This window comes from Microcaecilia unicolor, chromosome 1, assembly GCF_901765095.1.
Source record: "Microcaecilia unicolor chromosome 1, aMicUni1.1, whole genome shotgun sequence".
NCBI classification, from domain to species: Eukaryota; Metazoa; Chordata; class Amphibia; order Gymnophiona; family Siphonopidae; genus Microcaecilia; species Microcaecilia unicolor.
In genome coordinates this window covers 152,472,759-152,498,272 of record NC_044031.1, presented here as the reverse complement: position 1 = coordinate 152,498,272, position 25,514 = coordinate 152,472,759, and the positions used below count along the sequence as shown (strand labels likewise).

The window sequence follows — 25,514 nt, the reverse complement described above, 5'->3', positions numbered from 1 at the left end:
ATTTTATTTATTACCATTTCTATACCGCCCTTATCCAGAGCGGTGTACAAATCAAACATACATAATAAAAAATTAAAAAGCACATCTAATACAATACAATCTCAAAAAAAGATATAACAAATCACCTTACTGTGTCCATCAGCTTGTGTTTAGGGCTTGGGATTGCCAGCTGTCTGGCTTTTTTCAGAAGTCAGTAGAATTTTACTACTGCTACTAATCATTTCTATAGTACTACTAGACACAGTCAGTGCTGTACACATTATGTGCAGGTATTTTCTCTGTCCCTTCAGGGCTCATAATCTAAGTTTTTGTACCTGGGCAATGGAGGGTTAAATGACTTGCCCAAAGTCTCAAGGAGCTGTAGTGAGAATTGAACCCAGGTCACCAGGATCAAAGCCTGCTACACTAACCATTAGACTACTCCTCCTCATTAATATCCAGAAGGTATAATGATAGGTAGTACGTATTAACATTTTTCTGAGTTTAAAACCTTTACCTACAGTCCTCTTGTAATTTTTGCCTCTTCCTCTCTCTACATATAAGCGAGTCTGCCCTGCCTGCTTCCATTTTAACTAGCAGTAGAGACAGTAGTAGGATCCAGCCATTGGGAAGTTAGTGGGGGTAGAGGACTGGACTGCAACTCTAGTCACAGGAAGGGAGGAAGTGATTTGGAGGAAATGGCTGTCCTGTAGAAGTTAAGTTTCTACATGGGGGGGGGGGGGGGGGACAGATAAATGAACTACCTCCAAAAAAAAGCCACAATACATTTCTATGAGAGAAACAATTCCAACAACTGCAGTATACCTGCACTGATTCACTGCAACATTGTGACTAAAGAATTGCATCTTTCAATCTAACTACCCCTCCCCTCCCCTCTCCTCTGCTTATTATATATACACAGAAAGCACACATATACACCAATGCACGAACACATATGTACAGACACATAAATATGTATTGCTGCCTACCTCACTCCCCAGACGAAACAGTCACAAGGGTGACAAAGAAAAGGGCAGCAGACGATGTCCAAAATAACACCTTTATTACAGCATCCAAGACTCGACACGAGTCATGTTTTGGCCTACAACGGCCTTCCTCAGGAGTCTTAGTTGGATGTATGCTGATATCAGGTGATGTTTGATATCTTGCTGCTTATCGAACATCACCTGAATCGTATTAGACATAGTTTGATATGAGCATATATCCAACTAAGACTCCTGAGGAAGGCCATTTTAGGCCGAAACACGACTCATGTCGAGTCTTGGATGCTCCAATAACGGTGCTATTTTGGACATCATCTGCTGCCCTTTCCTTTGTCACCCTTGTTGTGACTGTTTTGTCTGTGTGTCTACAAGAGTTACTGTTCTTCTGTTTTCCTGACATGTTCCTCACTTCCCATACACATGCATTTACATGCAAAGGTGTTGGAAAGAATTACATGGGCCACAGTATGCATGCTTTCCCCACTTCTCATGTAAAACAAAATTGTTTCCCTGTAACAGGCAGAGTTTTACAGACTGAAAGGGGAACAATCCCCACCGCCCCAACCCCCCCCCCCCCCCCAACTTGTCCAGACTAAATCAGCCCATATGGAGCAAAAAAAAAAAATGAAGTGGCACTAAAGAAGTAGCAGCCAGTGCTCCAAAGTGAGGGGAAGGTGGGAAAGCTGGTTAGAGTTTTAGTGATTAGTGTGGGCCATAGAGACCTGGAGCATGCGCAGTGCTACAAATCCCTGTGGTTTTTGTCATCTTCTGACAAGCGAGTTTCCCATTTCAAGGCACACGTGCGCAGATGGAAGGAGGAGGGGGGATGCTAGAGCCAAAGCCACTATGCATATGCAGTATGAGTTCCTACTGTTTGTGCTGCTGGTTATGAGAAAAAGGAAGGAGAAGGAGAAATGAAATATATACAGTAAGATGAGAGAGATGAGGAGAGGATGGGAATTGAAGAAATGGGAGAAGGAAGTATGAGAAGACAGTGAGGGAGGAAGGGGGAGGAAAGAAGACAAGAGGAGAGGTGTGAAGAGGAAGAAGGAGAGAGATGCAGGGCAAGAGAAGATGTGGTGGACAGAAGTGAGACTGGGTAGGGAAGGATTCTATTCCTTTGGTATTTATATCCATCCCGCTTACATCAACAAGGAATCCAAACAGGTTACAATAAGATATGAAGTACAAAGATCATTTGGTAAATTATCAGATCATATATTAAAATGCATATTAAAAAATATGTTTTCAGAGCTTTACGAAATGAGATACAAATTTGTTCAAATTTTACTAGATTGATAAATGAATGAACTATCTAAGGCTCTTCTATATCGAACTTTTTTAATAGTTGGAAATCCAAGTAACAATGTAGAATGAAAACAAGAATAAAGGAAAAGTTATTAATTGGGTATGCAAATAGGGACAATAACCATGCAGGATTTTAAATAGTAAACAAGCAACCTTAAATTCTACTTGTGTTTGAAACAGCAACCAATATAAATTTCTCAACAATAGTGTCAAATGATCAAATCTACAGAATCCAAATATTAATTTTGCTGCAGTATTTTGTAAAAGCTGTAACCTGTTAAATGTTTTTAAGGCAATCTGGAAATAAAAACCTCAAATCATGCAAGACAGATTGATCAAATCTGTTACATCAGAACTCTTTTTGTATAAACAGTAGTTTATAGTTTATTAAAACTTGATATACCGTCCAAGCTGGCTCACAGAACTGAGCATGAAGGCAATTTGTTAACTCTGCTCCAATGTAGCCTTGCAGATCTCTCTCACAAAGTAGATCTTAAGTGGGCTATGAATGCCACCATGGATCACTATCAGGGGAATTTTCGAAAGAGAAGGGCGCCCATCTTCCGACACAAATCGGGAGATGGGTGTCCTTCTCTCAGGGCCGCCCAAATCGGCATAATCAAAAGCCAATTTTGAGCGCCCTCAACTGCTTTCTGTCGCGGGGACGACCAAAGTTCACGGGGGCGTTGGCAGCGTAGTGAAGGTAGGACTGGGGTGTGATTAAGACAGTGGTGTGCTGGAGCAGGCTCTCACAGGCTCGCAAGAGCCGGTTGTTACGTTTTTAAGAATTTTGGGAGCCGGTTGTTAAAGTAGGGTCCTCCATGGCTACTTGAACAACTGGCTCCCAAAATGTGGGCTTGGGCCCCCTGCTGAATTCTCTTTTACTTTGCTGGTGGGGATGCTGAGCCCTGCCAGCCAAGTAAATAGACTACTACTGCTCCCCGCTCCTTGTTTCCAGCTCTGGGCAGCAGGCTGGGACTTCTCGAGCATGTGAGAGAAGTTTCAGCATGCTGCTCAGAGCAAGACCTTGGGAGTGGTGGCAGTCCATTTATTGGCTGCCAGCAAAGGTATGCCTAGCATGCCTGCACGAAGGGAGGGAGGAGAGAGAGGCAAGTGTTGCTCCCCCCTCCCCCCGGCCACCCCTGGCCCTTCCAACTCCAGAGCTGGCTATGTCCGTAGAAAGAGCCTGTTGTTAAAAATTTACCAGCACACTCCTGGATTAAGAGATGGGCATCCTCGGCCCATAATGGAAAAAAGAAGGGTGTCCCTGACGAGCATTTGGCCAACTTTACTTGGTCCATTTTTTTCACGACCAAGCCTCGAAAATGTGTCCGAACTGACCAGATGACCTCCCCTTACTCCCCCAGTGGTCACCAATCCCCTCCCCCCCACCCCAAAAATTTTAAAACATTTTTTGCCAGCCTCAAATGTCATACCCAGCTCCATCACAGCAGTATCCAGGTCCCTGGAGAAGTTTTTAGTGGGTTCAGTGCACTTCAGGCAGGCAGACCCAGGCACACACCCCCCCCCCTACCTGTTACACTTGTGGTGGTAAATGTTAGCCCACCACAAACCAACTGTACCCACATGTAGGTGCCCCACATGTAGAAGCGGAGGAGTAGCCTAGTGGTTAGTGCAGTGAACTTTGATCCTGGGGAACTGAGTTCAATTCCCACTGCAGCTCCTTGTGACTCTGGGCAAGTCACTTAACCCTCCATTGCCCCTGGTACAAAATAAGTACCTGAATACATGTAAACCGCTTTGAATGTAGTTGCAAAAACCTCAGAAAGGCGGTATATCAAGTCCCATTTCCCTTTCCCCTTAATCCCTATGGGCTATGGTAGTGGTGTACAGTTGTGGGGAGTGGATTTTGGGGGGAGTGGATTTTTTTTTGGGGGGGGGGGGGGGGCTCAGCACACAAGGTAAGGGAGCTATGTACCTGGGAGCAATTTCTGAAGTCCACTGCAGTGCCCCCTAGGGTGCCCGGTTGGTGTCCTGGCATGTCAGGGGGACCAGTGCACTACGAATGCTGGCTCCTCCCACGACCAAATGAGTTGGATTTGGTCGTTTTTGAGATGGGTGTTCTCGGTTTCCATTATGGCCGAAAACCGGGGACGACCATCTCAACATTTAGATTGACTATCTCTAAGGTCGACCTAAAGGTTGAGATTTGGGTGTCCCCAACGGTATTATCGAAACGAAAGATGGACGCCCATCTTGTTTTGATAATATGGGTTTTCCTGCCCCTTCGTGGCGCCGTCCTTACACATGGGCGCTCTTAGAGATGGTCGCCCCATTCGAATATGCCCCTCCACTTTGGTTTTGGTTATCATTTTACCCTGAATTATGTTTTACAAAAGAGAATTCAGGATATATTTTAACAAGAACATGGAACCTGCTCAATATTGTAAAGTTAATTAAAAGACTAATTATACATGGATAATTTGTTTTAGATCATAATGGTACTTCTGCTAGAGATCAGGCTGCCATATAAGTGCACCCAGAAGATAACTGCTAGGGGGTCATGGGTACCATTTTGAATCCAGGTCCGGCATATACCAGACCAACTGGTCTTTTGAGACTATCAATAAGTGCTGGGGAGCTGGATGAAGGGGATGGGGATGGGAAGTCTGCCGGAGACTGGAGTGTTATGAAATTTAAGGGGTGGAGGGTCTGATTTCAGGGGGTGTCATTCGCTGGTTATGCATTTAGGGGCCAGAACTACCACTGGCCCAACGCGACTGCTAGCAGTAATTCTGCCTCGAGCACACGCCATTTCCGGCGCTACATAAATTTTTTCCATAATTATTAGTACAACACTAACCTGGTAGTAATTGGGCATCACTGCCCGGTTACCACCGGGTTACCGTGGGAGCCGTTACTGCCACTTCAATGGTGGTAAGTGCTCCCCTCCGCATGGCCATGTGGTAAATGCAATTTTACCGCACGGCTATGTCAATTTTTGGCCTTTTTTACCCGCTGCGGTAAAAAGGGCCGTGGCATGTGGCCGCCATCATTACCACAGGGCCATTTTTACCGCAGCTTTGTAAAAGCTAGAGAGTAGTGATTTTTATAAAGCAGCTCCCATACACCCCCCCCCCCCCCCCCCCCCCCCCCCCCCGCCATACCGGACTGGACTGTTAGCATTTGCAGATAGAAAATACTTCGATTATTATTTTTATGGAGTAGGTGCTGTCATAACACTGGTTGCTATAATTTATAATTTTTAGGCTCTACATGGGAGTGTGTGCTTTGCGTGGATATTGTTATTTCATGGTTATCCTGTCAGATATGGAAGAGTTTTTGATTCTGTCGCATTTCTTTCCCAGACTGGTTTGGTTTCACCTGCCATGTGGTTTAAAACATATTTGACTACTGGCTTAATTCAAATTCTTTTACACTTTCCCAGTTTATGTTCTTGGTTTGCTTTGGGTTTTTTGGAATTTTTTTTTGATCCAAACAACATCACTATGATGCTGTTCTCTGCTCTTATTTTAAATCCATTTGTGTGGCAATTATTTTAAATACAGTGAAGTGGTAATTAATTGAATGATGATTTCTGCTATTTTCAGCTGTTCTTATTTCAAATTTATTGTTGTGGTAATTATTTTAGAGGATAACAGTTTGTAAAGTTCTTAAGAATGTAAGAGTAGCCATAGTGGGTCCATCTAGCCCAGTATCCTGTTTCCAACAGTGGTCAAGCCAGGTCACAATTACCTGGCAGAAACCCAAATCATGGCAACGTTCCATGCTACAAATCCCAGGGTAAGCAGTTGCTTCCCCATGTCTGTCTCAATAGCAGACTATGGACTTTTCCTCCAGAACTTGTCCAAACCTTTTTTAAAACCAGTTACGCTAACCGCTGTTACCACATCCTCCAGCAAAGAGTTTCAGAGCTTAACTATTCGTTAAATGAAAAAAATATTTCTTCCTGTTTTAAAAGAATTTCCATGTAACTTCCATGAGTGTCCCGTGGAGGGGCATAATCGAACGGGATGCCCAAGTTTTCATGAAGGCGTCCTTGCAGGACGGCCCCACGAAGGGGCGTGGAAACCCATGTTATCGAAACAAGATGGGCGTCCATCTTTCGTTTTGATAATACGGTTGGGAACACCCAAATCTCAACATTTAGGTCGACCTAAATGTTGAGATGGTCGACCTTAGAGATGGTCGTCCCCGGTTTTCGGCCATAATGGAAACCGAGGACGCCCATCTCAAAAACGACCAAATCCAAGCCCTTTGGTCATGGGAGGAGCCAGAATTCACAGTGCACTGGTCCCCCTGACATGCAGGACACCAACTGGGCACCCTAGGGGGCACTGCAATGGACTTCACAAATTGCTCCCAGGTGCATAGCTCCCTTACCTTGGGTGCTGAGCCCCTTAAAACCAACTCCCCACAACTGTACACCACTACCATAGCACTAAGGGGTGAAGGGGGGCACCTACATGTGGGTACAGTGGGTTTTGGAGGGCTCACGTTTACCACCACAAGTGTAACAGGTGGGGGGGATGGGCCTGGTTCCGCCTGCCTGAAGTGCACTGCACCCACTAAAACTGCTCCAGGTACCTACATACTGCTGTCATGGAGCTGGGTATGACATTTGAGGCTGGCAGAAAAAAAAATGTGTTTTTTTTTAGGGTGGGAGGGGGTTGGTGACCACTGGGGGAGTAAGGGGAGGCCATTCCTGATTCCCTCCGGTGGTCATCTTTTTCAGTTCGGGCACCTTTTCATGGCTTGGTCGCAAGAAAAAATGAACCAAGTAAAGTCGCCCAAATGCTCGTCAGGGACGCCCTTCTTTTTTCCATTATTGGCCGAGGACGCCCATCTCTTAATCACGCCCCAGTCCCACCTTCGCTACGGTACCGACACCCCCCCCCTTCGTGAACTTTGGTTATCCCCGCGACGGGAAGTAGTTGAGGATGCCCAAAATCAGCTTTCGATTATGCCAATTTGGGCGGCCCTGAGAAGACACAAATCGGGAGATGGGCACCCTTCTCTTTCGAAAATAAGCCTGCTAGTCTTTATATTTTTGGAATGAGTAAAACATCGATTTACTTCTACTTGTTTCACACCACTCAGGATTTTGCAGACCTCAATCATATCTCCCCTCATCCATCTCTTTTCCAAGATGAAGAGAACTAACCTCTTTAGCCATTCCTCATATGGGAGGAGTTCCATCCCCTTTATCATTTGGTTAATCTTCTTTGAACCTTTTCTAAATCTGCTATATCCTTTTTGAGATACGGTGACCAGAACAGAACACAATACTCAAGGTGAGGTAGCACCATGGAGTGATACAGAGGAATTATATAATATTTTCAGTCTTATTCACCATCCCTTTCCTAACAATTCCTATTTGCTTTTTTGGCCACTGCCACACACTGAACAGAAGATTTCAGCGGATTATCTACAATGACACCTAGATATTTTTCTTGAGTGCTGACCCCCAAGGTGGACCCTAGCATCAGGTAACTATGATTCGGATTATTCTTTCCAATGTACATTATCTTGCATTTTCCACATTAAATTTCATCTGCCATTTGGATGCCCAGTCTTCCAGTTTCCTAAGGTCTTCTTCACAGTCCACTCATGTTTTAACAGCCTTGAATAGTTTTGTATCATCTGCAAATTTAATTATCTCACTCGTCGTTCTGATTTCCATATCATTTATAAGTATGTTAAATAGCACCGGTCCCAGTACTGATCCCTGTGGGGTATCCAGGGAGTCCCCACCCACCAATCCCCCCCCCCAAACAATTCCCACCTGGACATTTCCCACTTAAGGGGGACAATTCCCTCCCAGGACTTTTCCCACCTGGCCATTTCCCACCCTCGCTATCCTTTTTTTTACAGGAGTGTCTTCTTTTTGTTTTCATTTTTGTATCCAGTCTCTTGTGAATTCCCATAATTCTTGGTGGTGCATCGCGTTGCATTGTGGCACTCTTGGCGGTGCATCATGTTACATTGTGGCACTGTGAAGTGTTTCCAAATAGCAGAGGCTCAGCCGTCATTCCCATACACTTGAGCAGCAAACAGATGTACATAGAGTTGTGCTGCACTGTGGTGCTGCGAAGTGTTTCCAAACAGCACAGGCTCGGCTGTCATCCCCGTACACTTGTGCAGCATACGGATGTGCACAGAGGAAGTATAACAGCACAATAACTTTTCATAGATAGAGTAGTAGTTGGATATAATTCATAATCAATGTGTCGTTTTGAGGGGATGATTACAGGGATACCCTAGCATGTGTTGTGTGCTCAACATTCAGAGTTTCTATCTATTTATTTACTTATTTATGAATTAGGTTGAAACCTGGAAGCATTTAAAATCTTTTTTTTCCCTGTGCCTAGGGGATGCTTGGATGGATGTAGTGGACCCTTTGACTATTTTTTTCTTCTCAGGAGCAGTGCACAGAGAATGGGACAGGAGTGGTGCCTGCAGGGACCCGGTGAATAAGGAGAAGTGCTGGAATGGTCCCATTGACCAAAGATAACACTGCGCCTTGACCCTAAGCCCCCACCCTTGCAGCCACTGGCCTCAAGTTCTCCTAACCATGGAGTAAATAGCTTTCTGGCTAAAGACCAGCGAGAACCATCCATGGTGGTCTTTTTTTCACTAAACAGTCCTTCAGATGTTGGTCAATTTATATGGCCATATGCTGGTCAGGGAATGGAAGCACTAAAGTCAATTCTTCCTTCAAGGAAGCTTCACAGCAGCAGGTACAGCTTGAAACTCATTGAGAGAAAAAGCGCAGGAGACCCCTTGTTTCGAAGCAGCACACCCAGGAGGAGTAGGACTAGATTTAAGACAGTGCAGCTCCAAGTTTTCAGGGATATTAATCTCCACTAGACCCAAGGCTTCCCTAGTTACTCTTTAGCATGCTATAGCTGATTCAGGGAAAATTTTGCTACCTGTTTGACAAAACTGCTCACAGAAGGATAATGGAGAATAATACTGTCAACCATAACAGCCAGCATCCAAAAGTATTGGACACAGTCATGGAGGTTGCACAATATTGGGGGTGCTCAAGCACAGCACCCACAAAGCTGGCATCTATTTCTTTCAGTTCCAGTTTTTTATCCAACCAATTACTTAAAAAAATCAGTACAGAACCTATCCTTGAATGAACCAGACCCTCATTTCAACTCCCTTATTGGTCTAAATGGTACTGCATTTGTAATTCAGGAATGGATCATAATATTCCACCAAGTTAGATGCAAACACACAAAAAAAAGATAGAGTTGTGTGTTTCTCAGATACAGTCAGAGAGAGACAGTGTTTGTTTCTCAGAGAAAGGGTCAGAAAGAAAGGGAATGTGTGTGTGTGTGTGTTCCTCAGAGATACAGAGAGTGAACGTGAGTGTGTGTGTGTGTTTTTCTCATTGACAATCAGAGAGATATTTAATATGCATGTTTTTTAGAGACAGAAAGTGAGTTTGTATGTGTTTCTCAGGGAGAGGGTCAGAGAAAGTGAATGTGTATGTGTATGCTTCTCAGAGAGAATAATGAGAATTTCTTTAGGGGAAAGAAGATACATATGTTTCCTGATATTTCCAAGGAAACCCAGAAGCAAAGAAAGCAATTTTTGCTTCTTTGCCCAGGGGTGCTCCAATGGAGTGCAACATTTTACTTAAAATTCCCCTGTAAATGTGTTGTGATTTTGTCTTTAGTGAAAAATGTATTTTTGGGAACCTATGCACTTTACATCTTTTTTGACTATTAGGGGATCTCCAGAGGGGAATTTGAAAGTACTCTGCCCTGCACACATACCTGGATCTTTTCTTAGTTAATTAATATTTTCCCTTCTCTATGTTATGAGAATTGGTTATTTTCATTGCTTAATATTAGGTTTCCTATGATAGCACTGTGCTTACTCAAATCAGTTTTTCTATACAAGTTTTGCTTGATTTGTTCTTTATTTGAAATTTCAGTGGCATTAACCAGTTAAGAGCCACTGACGACTATTGATTAGCCCTGAACAGGTGATTTAACCAGCCAGGAGTCGTTTCTGGACAGTTAATTCGCACTGAATATCAAACCCTAAATCTGACTCATTATCCCAGCAGATTCAGCTTTGAGGCAATGCACTCCGTTCTTCACTTGATAAACTTGCCCCTTCCAAACAACACCATCCTTGGGTGATTAGGTCAAATACTTGGTACCATTCTGGTCTCTCTCATGCGCATGGGTCTCCAACAATTGGTCTAATGACAATTGCTCTAAAATACATGATGGCTAATGGCTCAGTTGGTCTAATGGCTCAGTGGTCTAAACAAAAGAAGACAGGATACTGATGCAAAAATTAGTGTAATTTTGTAAGAAAAAATTACAGCAAGATACAGGTCTCAGTCCTTTCGATTTTCAGAAATTAAAGATTAGCACACAAACTTTATGGAAGAAGTTAATTTTATAGATTTGTATATATGAGTCAGGAAAGTTAACATGAGAAAATTAAAAAGCACAAAAGTTCATCATTGTTCTAAAAGTGCAGATTGTGAACAATACCATGCAGAAAATCCAGAATAATGTAGGAGGCTCTCTTTGCAAAAACGGACATAATAAGATCTTCAAGGCTTCTTTCATCATTTTTCTGTTTCTTTCATTGTTTGCCTATTATGCATTCCATCTAACTTTTAATATCCCTTCACGATCTCTTAGGTCATCACAGCATAATCTCTTAATGATTACTTATTTCTGCACTATGGACGCCAATTATAGAATATGTTTAGTTGATATTTCAGCACCAACATCTGCGAGCATCCATTTACGCCAACGAAAACCTGGTGTAAATCTCAGCGTGTAGATTTAGGCACACTAGGCCATATTCTATAACTAGGCGCCTAAATTTTGGAATGCCCATGAAATGCCCATTCCTCGCCTACAACCATGCCCCTTTTTGCCTCCGTACATTAGAAGTTTGGTGCACATCATTACAGAATACGCTTAACGAGCTGGGTGCCTAAATTCTAATCAGTGCCAATTAGTGCTCATTATTGCTTGTTAAGTGTTATCAGTGCTCATTAGCTTGTTAAGCCAATTAAGTTACGCACGGTGTTATAGAAACCGCGCAGATTTTGGCACCTAAATCTAAGCGAGCTATATAGAATCCAGGTCTAGACACCATTTGAACAAGAACTTTCAGTGTAAGAGCCCCCACACTTTGGAATTCCCTGCCAATATCCTTGAGACTAGAACCCTCTCATTTGATTTAGCATTTAATAACTAAATTCCATAACTAAATTGCATTCTATATAGACTTGGTTATATTCTCTTTCTACTTTCACCCCTCTTGAAGATCAGGGTATCAGCCACTACTGACGCATGTTTGTGTCTTTTCTGCCTATAATGTTATAAACACTATCTATTTGACTCTCTTTCCTGTCGACGTTTGTATTCATTTCTATATTTTCATACTAGATTTGTTAATTTTTAAATTGTAAACTATTCAGTTCACTCTTGAGTGAAATATCAAGACATAAAGCAACTTGAAACCTTCAAAATCTTTCTGCTCTTTGGCGATTTATAAATTTATATAAATTCCAATATGTGCTCTTCCAACCAACACTTTCAGTCTTCTATGCCATGATTACAATATGTTCTGTTATTCTTGGTATACCCAAGTCAACACTAGCATTGACTGACCACAAAGATGGTAGAAACAAAGGAAGTGATCTGATTTGCTGGGCATGAAAAGTCCTGTGAATCCATCCATGAACATAATTTTCATCAAACCACTGGCGAGGTCGGTTGATTCATCACGAAGGGCTTCCATCAATTCAAGTCATACCAGTTGAATTTCATTAGGAGGAAGAAATGCTAGTGCTGCGATTTAGTGAACTTTTATACCAAAGTCCTTATCTGTTGTGTATTGAGAGTACTAGGCCCTGTATCTTCCTATATATATTTTACCTCAAATGGAAAAAGCAATTATGAATGGAGTTGGGAAATTCTTCTGCAGAGGCTCGTATGGCTGCCTGCTCGAAGTCAGAAATAACAATAGGAGGTTTCAGGGAAATAGTGTTGTCAGCTGCAAAGTCTACTACGTCCCGAAATAATGTATTGAATACAGATGAGTGAATATAGTGGGAATAGTTTTGAATGTCCCATCCATGATCCAATACTGACTGTAGCTGAGCTTGCGAACCGAAGGACTTTCTCTGAGCCAAAGTCTCCCCGCTGAGTGTCTTTTTGGTTATTCCTCCGGAATACACAGTCAAGGTCAACAGTTCTGGATCTTTTTTTCTGGACTTGTTTGACAGTTTGCTTCAAAAACACTGTCTTTGGCAGGTACAGCCATATGGCAGAGTCCATCAGTGCAAGTGTGGATTAAATGATTTGGCCAGCCTTGTCTTTACTGTTTGCTGCAGCTTGTTTCATGGTGGTCTTTACACAGCCTTCAAACCTTTGTAGTTGATGCTGGACGTCTACGATTATTGTGATGCTGACCCATAGCTGTCTCTCTTCACATCAGTTTCCCCCTCATCTTTCTGACACACTTACGTCACAGGCACATGAATCCCTCTGCTGAACACAAGTATGAAATATTTTACCTGTGTAAATATACATATACATGGGCTAAAGCCTGTTGAAAACTGCTCTACTCAAGTTCACATAATGAATAATTTCCACTGACTTTCAAAAGGACCATTTTTATGTATGACATAAGTACATAAGTAATGCCATACTGGGAAAAGACCAAGGGTCCATCGAGCCCAGCATCTTGTCCACGACAGCAGCCAATCCAGGCCAAGGGCACCTGGCAAGCTTCCCAAACGTACAAACATTCTATACATGTTATTCCTGGGATTTTGGATTTTTCCAAGTCCGTTTAGTAGCGGTTTATGGACTTGTCCTTTAGGAAACCGTCCAACCCCTTTTTAAACTCTGCTAAGCTAACCGCCTTCACCACATTTTCCGGCAATGAATTCCAGAGTTTAATTACACGTTGGGTGAAGAAACATTTTCTCCGATTTGTTTTAAATTTACTACACTGTAGTTTAATCGCATGCCCCCTAGTCCTAGTATTTTTGGAAAGCGTGAACAGACGCTTCACATCCACCTGTTCCACTCCACTCATTATTTTAAATACCTCTATCATGTCTCCCCTCAGCCGTCTCTTCTCCAAGCTGAATAGCCCTAGCCTCCTTAGTCTTTCTTCATTGGGAAGTCGTCCCATCCCCGCTATCATTTTAGTCGCCCTTCGCTGCACCTTTTCCAATTCTACTATATCTTTCTTGAGATGCGGCGACCAGAATTGAACACAATACTCAAGGTGCGGTCGCACCATGGAGCGATACAACGGCATTATAACATCCTCACACCTGTTTTCCATACCTTTCCTAATAATACCCAAACATTCTATTCGCTTTCCTAGCCGCAGCAGCATACTGAGCAGAAGGTTTCAGTGTGTTATCGACGACGACACCCAGATCCCTTTCTTGGTCCATAACTCCTAACGTGGAACCTTGCATGACGTAGCTATAATTCGGGTTCTTTTTTCCCACATGCATCACCTTGCACTTGCTCACATTAAACATCATCTGCCATTTAGCCGCCCAGTCTCCCAGTCTCGTAAGGTCCTCTTGTAATTTTTCACAATCCTGTCGCGAGTTAACGACTTTGAATAACTTTGTGTCATCAGCAAATTTAATTACCTCGCTAGTTCCTCCCATCTCTAAATCATTTATAAATATATTAAAAAGCAACGGTCCTAGCACAGACCCCTGAGGAACCCCACTAACTACCCTTCTCCATTGTGAATACTGCCCATTTAACCCCACTCTCTGTTTCCTATCCTTCAACCAGTTTTTAATCCACAATAGGACATTTCCTCCTATCCCATGACCCTCCAATTTCCTCTGTAGCCGTTCATGAGGTACCTTGTCAAACGCCTTTTGAAAATCCAGATACACAATATCAACCGGCTCCCCTTTGTCCACATGTTTGTTTACTCCTTCAAAGAATTGAAGTAAATTGGTCAGGCAAGATTTCCCCACACCAAAGCCGTGCTGACTCGGTCTCAGTAATCCATGTCCTCGGATTTGCTCTGTAATTTTGTTTTTAATAATAGCCTCTACCATTTTCCCCGGCACCGACGTCAGACTCACCGGTCTATAATTTCCCGGATCTCCCCTGGAGCCTTTTTTAAAAATGGGCGTTACATTGGCCACCCTCCAATCTTCCGGTACCACGCTCGATTTTAAGGATAAGTTGCATATCACTAGCAGTAGCTCCACAAGCTCATTTTTCAGTTCTATCAGTACTCTAGGATGAATACCATCCGGTCCAGGAGATTTGCTACTCTTCAGTTTGCCGAACTGCCCCATTACGTCCTCCAGGTTTAACGTGAAGTCAGTAAGTTTCTCCGACTCGTCCGCTTGAAATACCATTTCCGACACCGGTATCCCACCCAAATCTTCCTCGGTGAAGACCGAAGCAAAGAATTCATTCAGTCTCTCCGCTACGTCTTTGTCTTCCTTGATCGCCCCTTTTACCCCTCGGTCATCCTGCGGCCCAACCGATTCTTTTGCCGGCTTCCTGCTTTTAATATACCGAAAAAAATTTTTACTATGTTTTTTTGCCTCTAATGCTATCTTTTTTTCGTAATCCTTCTTGGCCTTCTTTATCTGCGCCTTGCATTTGCTTTGACACTCCTTATGCTGCTTCTTGTTATTTTCAGACGGTTCCTTCTTCCATTTTCTGAAGGCGTTTCTTTTAGCCCTAATAGCTTCCTTCACCTCACTTTTCAACCAGGCCGGCTGTCTTTTGGAGTTCCGTCTTTCTTTTCTAATTCGCGGAATATGTATAGCCTGGGCCTCCAGGATGGTATTTTTGAACATCGTCCACGCCTGTTGTACAGTTTTTACTCTCTCAGTTGCCCCCCTAAGTTTTTTTTTTACCGTTCTCATTTTATCATAGTCTCCTTTTTTAAAGTTAAACACTAACGTATTTGACTTTCTGTGTATAGTTACTTCAAGGTCGATATCAAAACTGATCATATTATGGTCACTGTTATCAAGCGGCCCCAGTACCATAACGTCCCTCACCAGATCATGCGCTCCACTAAGGACCAAGTCTAGAATTTTTCCTTCTCTCGTCGGCTCCTGCACCAGTTGCTCCATAAAGCTGTCCTTGATTTCATCAAGGAATTGTATCTCTGTAGCGTGTCCCGATGTTACATTTACCCAGTCTATATTTGGATAATTGAAGTCACCCATTATTATCACATTGCCCATTTTGTTCGCGTCTCTGATTTCTTTTATCATTTCTGTGTCTACCTGCTCATCCTGGCGAGGCGGACGGTAGTACAATCCTATCACCGCTTTTTTCCCTTTTATACATGGAATTTCAACCCACAATGATTCCAAGGTGTGATTTGTGTCCTGCTGAATTTGTAATCGATCTGAGTCAAGGCTCTCGTTAATATACAATGCTACCCCTCCACCAGTCCGGTCCACCCTATCACTACGATATACTTTGTACCCCGGTATGACAGTGTCCCACTGGTTATCCTCCTTCCACCAGGTCCCAGTAATGCCTATTATATCCAATTTTTCGTTTAGTGCAATATATTCCAACTCTCCCATCTTATTTCTTAGACTCCTAGCATTTGCATATAGACATTTCAGAGTATGTTTGTTGTTCTTATTTGCATGATGCTTAGTACCTGACACTATTGATTTGACAAATTTTGTCTGATCTTTAGTTGTATTTAAGGGCACCTGGTCTACCACGGTCTGTTGTGCAACCTCACTATCCAGAAACCCTATCTTCCCTGTTTGTGAGGTATCTTTGCAAGATACCTTTTCCCGAACCATGCGCTTTTGAGCGACTGTCGGCCTTCCCCCGTTTCTAGTTTAAATGGGGGGAAGGCCGACAGAATGGAAAAACCTACATAGGCAATATATTATAAAGCATTATATATGTTCTGAGTTCTTCACTTTGCCTCAGGCTCAGTGAACAAAAAATAACCCTAACTTATGCACTTCAGGCTATGATTTTCCTGTCATATCAAACAATCAGCTTTAATGAATTTATTAATTTGGATTTATTAGACGTATGTTACAATTTGTCATTAATTATATTACTAAGACACAAAAGTAGTTTACTGTTGCTTGAAGTAATGAAAGTTCAGTGTGATCTTTAGGATTCCTTGTTACAGTTTCACTGTAGGCTATCATAGAACTCAGTTGCACCAGTAATATCTTGTACAAATTAATTGGAAACATCAAAGTTCAATCTTTCAACTATCATTCACTGTAGACAATAAATGCATGGAAGAAATACAGTGCTGAGAAAAAGTTTGTGAACCTCCCCTCTTCCCACAATTTATACTCAAAATTTGACTAGATCTTAATCTAAACCATGATAGGAGAAAATGACCCCACTGAAGAAATTACTCAGACAAAAAGGATATATTTTGAGTATTTATACAAAATAAAAGATTCAACAATAAGTATCTGTAATCAGTAACACAGCAATAAAGAACCAAAAATGACAGAGGGAGACCAGCACACTTCTAGTTTGCCCAGTATGGTGGTTAAAGTTGTACCTGCTGCTCCAGGCAGAAAGTACAGGTTACCTCCTCTATTCCTTTGTTTAGGGTTGCACATACCATTGCACCAGTGCTTTTTTTTCCCCCTTAGGAAAAAAGGTGCCACTACTCTGCAGAGCCAACCTTAGGGGGCAGGATAACCAGGGCTTTTTTTTTTCCCAGTTGACATGGTATATGCAGTCATGTAACCCAGAATGGCTCTACCTGGATGGTGGCTGTCCATGAATCGGAGAGTCACAGATTTAAGGCTGGCTGTTGTACCAAGCAGGGGGATTTTGAATGAGAAATGTAATGGGGTACATAGGATATTTTTGGATGGCAGGAAAAAAGGTGCCAGCATACCACCTGTAAAATTCCTGCATTTCACACACTGATTCTGAATTAGTTTTTTCCTTCTACTTTGAACATTACTGTGTGTCAAGAAACATGGACACTTTAAATTTAAACTCTTCCTACTGCATAAGAAAACACTTGTTTCAATTAAACAAGGCTATCATGGTAAGAACTTGTATTTCTTATTGCTGTATTTGAGGTTCACAAACTTTTTATAAAAAAATATAAGTATTTTTGATCATCTCTTTGCTACTGAAGTTGAAAGAAAATCACAGATTTTCATGTTTAATTATTTCAAGTTTGGCACTGTTATTGATAAAGTCTACACATTACTCTTAATAAAAGTTATACACCCCATGTTGCTTTATTTGGCAGCTGAAAAACCTGAATGCAGTATTACTTAGTACTTGCAGACATGTCATTTCCTTTAGTTCCTTCACAGCTGTTTCCAGATTTGTAAGCTGGTTGTTGTGCAGCATCAAGATCTGCAATGTGGTTAGATGTCTCAGAGCACCTAAAACAAAGTACAGCCAAGAAATTAACATAGGGACGTGTAGCACAGCATTATATTATGTATTTTAGATTAATATCAGGCTTATTTTCAAAAGAGAAGGGCCCCCATCTTCTGACACAAATCGGGAGATGGGCGTCCTTCTCTCAGGGTTGCCCAAATCAGCATAATCGAAAGCCGATTTTGGGCGCCCTCAACTGCTTTCCGTCGCGGGGATGACCAAAGTTAATGGGGGCGTGCCGGCAATGTAGGAAAGGCGGGACTGGGGTGTGATTAAGAGATGGGCGTCCTCGGTCGATAATGGAAAAAAGAAGGGCATCCCCGATGAGCACTTGGGCGACTTTACTTGGTCCATTTTATCTTGCGACCAAGCCGTGAAAAGGTGCCCGAACTGACCAGATGACCACAGAAGGGAATCTGGGATGACCTTCCCTTACTCCCCCAGTGGTCACCAACCCCCTCCCACCCTAAAAAAAAAAAATTAAATTTTTTTTTTTTTTTTTGCCAGTCTCTATGCCAGTGTCAAATGTCATACTCAGCTCCATGACAGCAATATGCAGGTCCCTGGAGCAGTTTTAGTGGGTGCAGTGCACTTCAGGTAGGCAGACCCAGGCCCATCCCCCCCTACCTGTTACACTTGTGGTGGTAAATATGAGCCCCTTCAAAACCCACCACAAACCCACTGTACCCACATGTAGGTGCCCCCTTCACCCCTTAGGGCTATAGTAGTGGTGTACAGCTGTGGGGAGTGGGTTTTAGGGGGCTCAGCACCCAAGATAAGGGAGCTATGCACCTGGGAGCAATTTGTGAAGTCCACTGCAGTGCCCCCTAGGGTGCCCGGTTGGTGTGCTGGCATGTCAGGGGGACCAATGCACTACGAATGCTGGCTCCTCCCATGACCAAATGGCTTGGATTTGGTCATTTTTGAGATGGGCGTCCTCAGTTTCCATTATGGCCGAAAACCGGAGACGACCATCTCAATATTTAGGTTGACCATCTCTAAGGTCGACCTAAATGTTGAGATTTGGGCGTTCCCGACCGTATTATCGAAACGAAAGATGGACGCCCATCTTGTTTCGATAATACGGGTTTCCCCGCCCCTTCGCGGGGCGCCCTCATGAAAACTTGGGCACCCCATTCGATTATGCCCCTCCACATGTCCTTGGTACAAAGGGAATAAAAAACGGTGCTTGATTTTAGAAGGGTCTTTTTTTTACATTAGGGAACAAACTTTAATGTAGTGATTTGCATTAATTTTGCATGCTCACTGTGCTACCCTTTAGCACAGTGCTTTTACACTGATTTTTTACCAAGCTAAATGTTCCTGCATCGGGGAGCAAGATTAATGCAGAAAAGTCAAGCGTAAACCTTTATGCTAATGTGTAGAACAGTTTACTGCATCCACACCAGAGTTATGGAACTTGGACAAAAAGGAATAACAGGTGTTAAATAAAGGAAGTCCAAAAAACTCAGAGACAAACCCTCTACATAGCTTAGAGGGTATCCTAATGTCCTGATTGCATTTCTGGAAACCTAACTCCATTCCATTCGTTCAACCAGAAGGAATTGTACTGTCAGTCAAATTATCATTATCCATCAAGTTTTTTTTTCAGTAATCTAATTTTCATTTGGAACAACATTCACTGTGTGGTTAATGGTAATTGTAGATTGTGATCAGGTCTCATATCAGAGAAACATAAGGGAAAACAGCAGCTCCCAGATGTGCTCCCCTGACCATGTAAGGAATTGGAAGCAGCTTATATATGACAAACCAAAGAAGAAGAAGAGTACAGAAATTGGGTGGCCGAAAACAGAACCTTGAAGATTATCTACTAAAAGCAAAGAGAGTGAGAAGAGGATGCCAAACCGACACTTGCTATTGGCAACCTAACATATAAGGGCAAAATCAGGTTATAACTGCATTAGCCCAAAGTAGTGGCATGTAAGAATTCATAATAGGATGAATCGTGTCAAACACGCAGTCTGATAACGGATCATAAAGGGTAGAAATACAATAGATGGGTGCTTTCTTGGCAAAATAAAGAACCAATACAGCAGAAAGCAGCATGGTGTTACTTAAACGCACAAGACTAAAATGTCTCCTGTATAAAAAGAGAAAAGGTACAAGAGAGACAGGGTGATAAAAATGATAAGGATCAAGTGAAGGTTTCTTGAGCAGATAATAAGGGAACACATAGGACTAAATTCTATATATGATGCATATATTAAAAAAAAAAACCACCCTGCTCAAAAACCTGCTTAAAGTGAGGCGCAGTTTATAGAAAAGCTGTCACAACTCAGGGTGAGCCCTTGGACTGCAGCCAAGTTGACTCTACCTAGCTAACCCAAGTGCTGGCTAGGACCCGAATGGCGGTGAGCGAGACACCCGGACAAGACTGGACTAAAGACTAGGCTGGAGATTGACGCCTGGACTGAAGCCGGAAGGCAGGGCTGGAACTGGAGCTACAGCTTGAAGTCAAGGCTGAAGACGGGGCTGGAGCAAGGCAGGAACATGAAGTAGGAACACGACTAGAAAAAGCACAGGCAGGAACAGGAGACAAACCAGAACAAGGCTATAACACACACTAGATAACTCTAGGAGACCTGTTGCAAAGGCATTGGCTGGGAGTCAGGACCTTCCTTAAATACTATCAGACAGGAAGTGATTACATCAACCAGCGCTCTCTTGCAGAGCTATAAAGGAAGTACTGGGTTTCCAGGAAGTAAACAGATCCTTCTTGGTACAGAATGTTGCTGGAGACCACACAGAACAGGTAAGGGGCATGACAATAGCACTTATGCCCAGGAACCACAACTACATTTAGGTACAGCCATTTACACCAATAGAAATGCTCACATTGTGCCTAAATTAGGTGCAGATCCTACCTTATTCTATAATTATGCACGTAACTGAAAGGCACACCCCTGATCCACCCATGGCCCTCCCATTTCCGGGCCCCCTTTTTTGACTTGCATGTAAAATTTAGGTGTGTATCCCACACCTACATTTACATGATAATATTTTAATTAATTCTAAAAAGCCAATAATTGGTGCTAATTAGCTTGTTATTCAATTGAACATGCAGTTTTTAGCACTTCTACGGAATTTGGGGGATAGTAGAATAGGCAAAGTTATCCAAATGGGTCAAAAAAGGAAAACAGGCAATATTAAACATCTTACATTTGACTGCATGTGTATCCAAAAATATTGGAAAGAAATTTGAGCACAGCTGGTAGATACTTTCCATCTTCCTGGCTCAATAACTTTCAATCTGTCATGCTTAAAGATCAATACCTTAAAAGCTTATTGACTCCAATGAATGTATCCTTATTAATACTATGATATCTTTAGCTCTCAAGGTGATCTTTGCACACTGGAAGTCTTTACACCAAGTCACTTATCACGAATGGTGGAACTTGTTACTTCAAACATAAAATATGAAACATACCTTGCAAAGAAATTTCCTCGCTTTGCTCCATATAGGAAAAAATGGCTCCCTCTTGTATCTTACTTTAATGATGTACAATGATGATTGTCAAACTTAGTGTGTTTTGTGGCCTATGAATGCTTCATGTTTTTTCTTTCTTTTCTTCTCTCTCTACCTCTTTCCCCTTCCTCCTCCTTAATTTTAATTATGATAATATTCTCTCTCATGATTGTGAGCTCCTAGTTCACCTTGTATTGTACTTTGTTACTTGTTGCCAAGCCATGAGCTCTTATTTTACTGTTCTATTGAAAAGCAATCAAAGAAATTAAACTGTGAAAAATGAAGAAGGCAATTCAAAAGTGAAGATGCAAAGGCACAAAGTCAACTGGAACAAATTCAATAAAGGAAAGTGGTAGGTTGTGTACATCTGAGAAAGTAGAACAGAGGAGGAGGTGACAAATTGATCCCGAGATGAGAATACTGCCTAAAAAAAGATGCAAGGAAAATATAAGAATGATGGACAGTATATTTGAGCTCTGCTACCTCAGGTTTTGACAGTAATATAAAACCTAAAGGAGACTGCACAAAGGAAGATGAAGTTTGAACTGATGATTGAAAGGAGAACTGAAAGTAGGGTTACCATATGGCTCCAGAAAAAGGAGGACGGATTGAGCCAGCCGGGTTTTACTTCCATGAAAGCAATGGAAGTAAAACCCGGCTGGCTCAATTACTTCCATTGAAAGCAATTGCTTTCCATTGAAAGCAATGGAAGTAAAACCCGGCTGGCTCAATCCGTCCTCCTTTTTCTGGAGCCATATGGTAACCCTAACTGAAAGTATCAGGAAAACTTGTAAAAGATTCTGAATAAATGAAAGTATTTAATAATAACAGAGTAGCTAAGATAGCTCATTCATGTTTCTCAATTTTCTTCTGTTGTGCAATATTTTGGTAAAGCAAAGTTGCTTACCTGTAACAGATTTTCTTCGATCATAGCAGGACTAATCTGACGCACAATTGGGTGATCATCCGATTGAGCAAGGACAGAACAACTCTCCCAAAACTCAGAAATAGTGTAAACGTCTGAGTATGCATGGTCCTTCCACAAGCAGTAATACCACCAAGTCTTCTCAATTCTTTTAAACCTCCCAAAACGATTCTCAGGATGGAGAGAGGTATTTCATGTCTGATAATCATGCTGTCACAGGTAAGCAACTTGGCTTTCTCTGTTGAAAAAGCAGGATATAAGCCATACAGGAATTGTCCCACTGTTGGGAAGTATGCTTCTGATATACTTTTGTGAATTGTTCATATGAACAGATTGCTCAGTATTACTTGAGTGAAGGAACTGACTGACTGAGGACTGGTCTAGGCAGTAGTGTGAATACTATGCGGTTGAACTGCTATGCTTCTTGAGAAATGCTGTGGTGGGAATTACCTTTGGAGGAGCGGTTGACACCAAGGGATTACAATAAAGTATAATGATCTGACCTTGTGGATTGCCGTGTGCTCTTTAGCACTGGATTACATCACATAGCTCAGCTAAAGGGCCAAGGGACTCAAGAGTCTCTCAGTGCAGGAGACTTTCCAAGAGTCTCCCGGTGGTGGAGGCCTTACAAGTGGTGGCAGTGGTGGGATCGTTCAACGGAGGAAGAGCCTCAACAAGGAGGGCCAACACAAAGAAAGCGCAGACCCATCTTTGTCTCTGGTAAGCAGAAGCTGGAGCAGGGGTGGGGAGAGGCAGTGAGTAGTGGCCAGGGAGGGGCCACTTGCTGTAGAGCTGCACTTGGAGTTTTTTGTGTTTGCATTGCCTACAGGTGACAGCGCGGAGGAGAGAGATGGAGCCGAAGGATATATTTACGTGGATGACCTTACAGTTCCAAAAGCAACAAGAACTGGCATGAGAAGATGATTTGGGGAGTCCTTGGAGTGATTGTGATTGTTTCATGAAGGAAGACCATGAATGCTCAGAACTTCACACTAGTTCTGAATGCTGGAAAAGATCTTCCTTCCAGGTGCCATGAGATGATATTACCCACTCATGTAACTGCATCCTGTTTGTTGACAGTGAAATATTTATGTTCTAGAACTACTGACAAAAGGGAATGAAACCATTTGTTTTTCATCATAACTGCTGCTTTATACCACTGGGGCCACAGCTAATTAGATAGGGCCACATTTCATGGTTCTTTGCATGTAATTTATGCAAGGAGCAAACAAACCTCACTCGGGTACCCTAGGATAGACATAATGCTACTTATCTTTTATTAGTAGTTGGGATTATCATTTATTTTTATTTTTGTTACATTTGTACCCCGCACTTTCCCACTCATGGCAGGCTCAATGCGGCTTACATGGGGCAATGGAGGGTTAAGTGACTTGCCCAGAGTCACAAGGAGCTGCCTGTGCCTGAAGTGGGAATCAAACTCAGTTCCTTAGTTCCCCAGGACCAAAGTCCACCACCCTAACCACTAGGCCACAGGATGCAGCCAATTTTTCACCAAAAACTTACACAACCAAGTGGTAAATCAGGAGTCAGAATTCAGGTGGACACAGCTATGTTGCAGGTAATCACAGCAGGGACATTCCTTTGCCCTGTCTTGGGGATGTGAGGACAGAAGCGGATTACAGACAGCAGCTCTACTTCACAAGGCAGGCCATGAACAGACCTTGGCACTGATGTCATCACAAAATATTTGAATTCCTGCAAGTGTTGTTGCCAGCAACCTAAGATGACGTCCAGATGAATGCCCCAAATAAGTCCCAATAAACAAAATCTTACAAAAGAGATTATACTTTCTGTACCCAAGAGGCAGGTGGTTCCTGTAGCCAATCAGAAAAATGCAGAAATATATTTTCAACAGATGGCCATGGTCCAGTGAGAACCAGAGATGTTCCCATCTGGCTGTACTTTGTTGTGTCTTTTGACTCCCGGCACAGCTGATTCAAAAAGGCCCAGCATGTACTAGCTGGGAATGTAAACTATGCTGGTAAGGCACTCCCTAAAGTAGAAATATGCAGTAAACATGCTCTTCTGGCAGTCTCTTAGCCAGAGAAGCAAAAGCGAAGATACTTATCTGTAGCAGGTATTCTCCGAAGACAGCAGGCCATTAATTCTCACATGTGGGTGACTTCATCCACTGCGCCAGGTGCAAACGTGGTAGCGCTCCCACCATGCAGGAGTGATTGCGGGACCATCAGTACAGTAATATAGCTGTACAAGACAACTCCAAGGGGAAGTGGGAGAGTATGTGAGAATTAATGGCTTGCTGTCCTCAGAGAATATTTGCTACAGGTATCTTTGCTTTCTCCAAGGACAAGCAGGCCAGTTTATTCTCATATGTGGGAATCCCTAGTTACCAGACTCACTGAAAACAACAACGGTAGGACAATAAGAACTTGCAACAGTGAGTTCAAAATGTTAACTAACCTGAAGCTATATTCAAACTGTGTGAGAGTGCAGCCTGGAACAGAATAAAATGGGCCTAGGAAGGTGGAGTTGGATTCTAAACCTCAAAAAAATTCTGCAGAACTGTCTGTCCAAACCAACTGTCATGTCAAGGCAATAGTGGCATGTGAGTGTGTGAATTGAAGACCATATTGCAGCCTTGCAAATCTCTTCTATAGAGGCTGATCTCAAGTGGGCTACCGACGCAACCATGGCTCTGACATTATGAGCCTTGACAGGACCCTCAAGAGTCAGCTCAGCTTTGGCTTGTGAATGAAATGCAATCCACCAGCCAATTGGAGACTGTGTGTTTCCCAATGGCGACCCCCATCCTGTTGGGATCAAAAGAAACAAAAAGCTGAGTGACTTGTCTGTAGTGCCGAGTCCACTCCGGTTAAAAGGCTAATGCTCACTTGCAGTCTAAGGTGTGCGGTGCGCTTTCGCCAGGATGGGCATGGGGTTTGGAAAAGAACGTTGGAAGAATGATAGACTGATTCAGATGGAACTCCGACACTACCTTAGCTAGGAACGTAGGGTTCATGCGGAGAACTACTCTGTTATGATGAAATTTTGAGTAAGGTGGATTTGCTACTAGGGCCTGAAGCTCACTGATCCTGCAAGCTGAAGTAACTGCCACAAAAAACGAGACCTTACAGGTCAAGTACTTCAGATGACAGGAATTGAGTGGCTCAAAAGGAGCTTTCATCAGCTGGTGAGGACTTTCAGGTCCCATGACACAGGCGGAGGTTGGACAGGGGGCTTTGTCAAAAGCAAACCTCTCATGAAATGAATAACTAGAGACAGTCTAGAGATGTGCTTACCTTCCACACTGTGAAGGTGAACACTAATTGCACTGAGGTGAACCCTTACAAAATTGGTCTTAAGATCAGACATGGAGAAAGGTAGAAGGTAATCAAGCAGGGTCTGTGCAGGGCAAGAAAGAGGATCTA

At 42.7% G+C, this 25,514-nt stretch overlaps 1 protein-coding gene across 1 annotated transcript in view; it reads right to left on the bottom strand.

The window, feature by feature from the left end:
* LRRC72 (leucine rich repeat containing 72) overlaps window positions 1-25,514 on the bottom strand; it is a 121,757-nt gene that overhangs the window by 56,237 nt on the left and 40,006 nt on the right. The window contains exon 5 of the mRNA XM_030189959.1: window positions 17,581-17,694. Coding sequence (XP_030045819.1) covers window positions 17,581-17,694 — 114 coding nt within the window. The remainder of the gene's footprint in view (window positions 1-17,580; window positions 17,695-25,514) is intronic.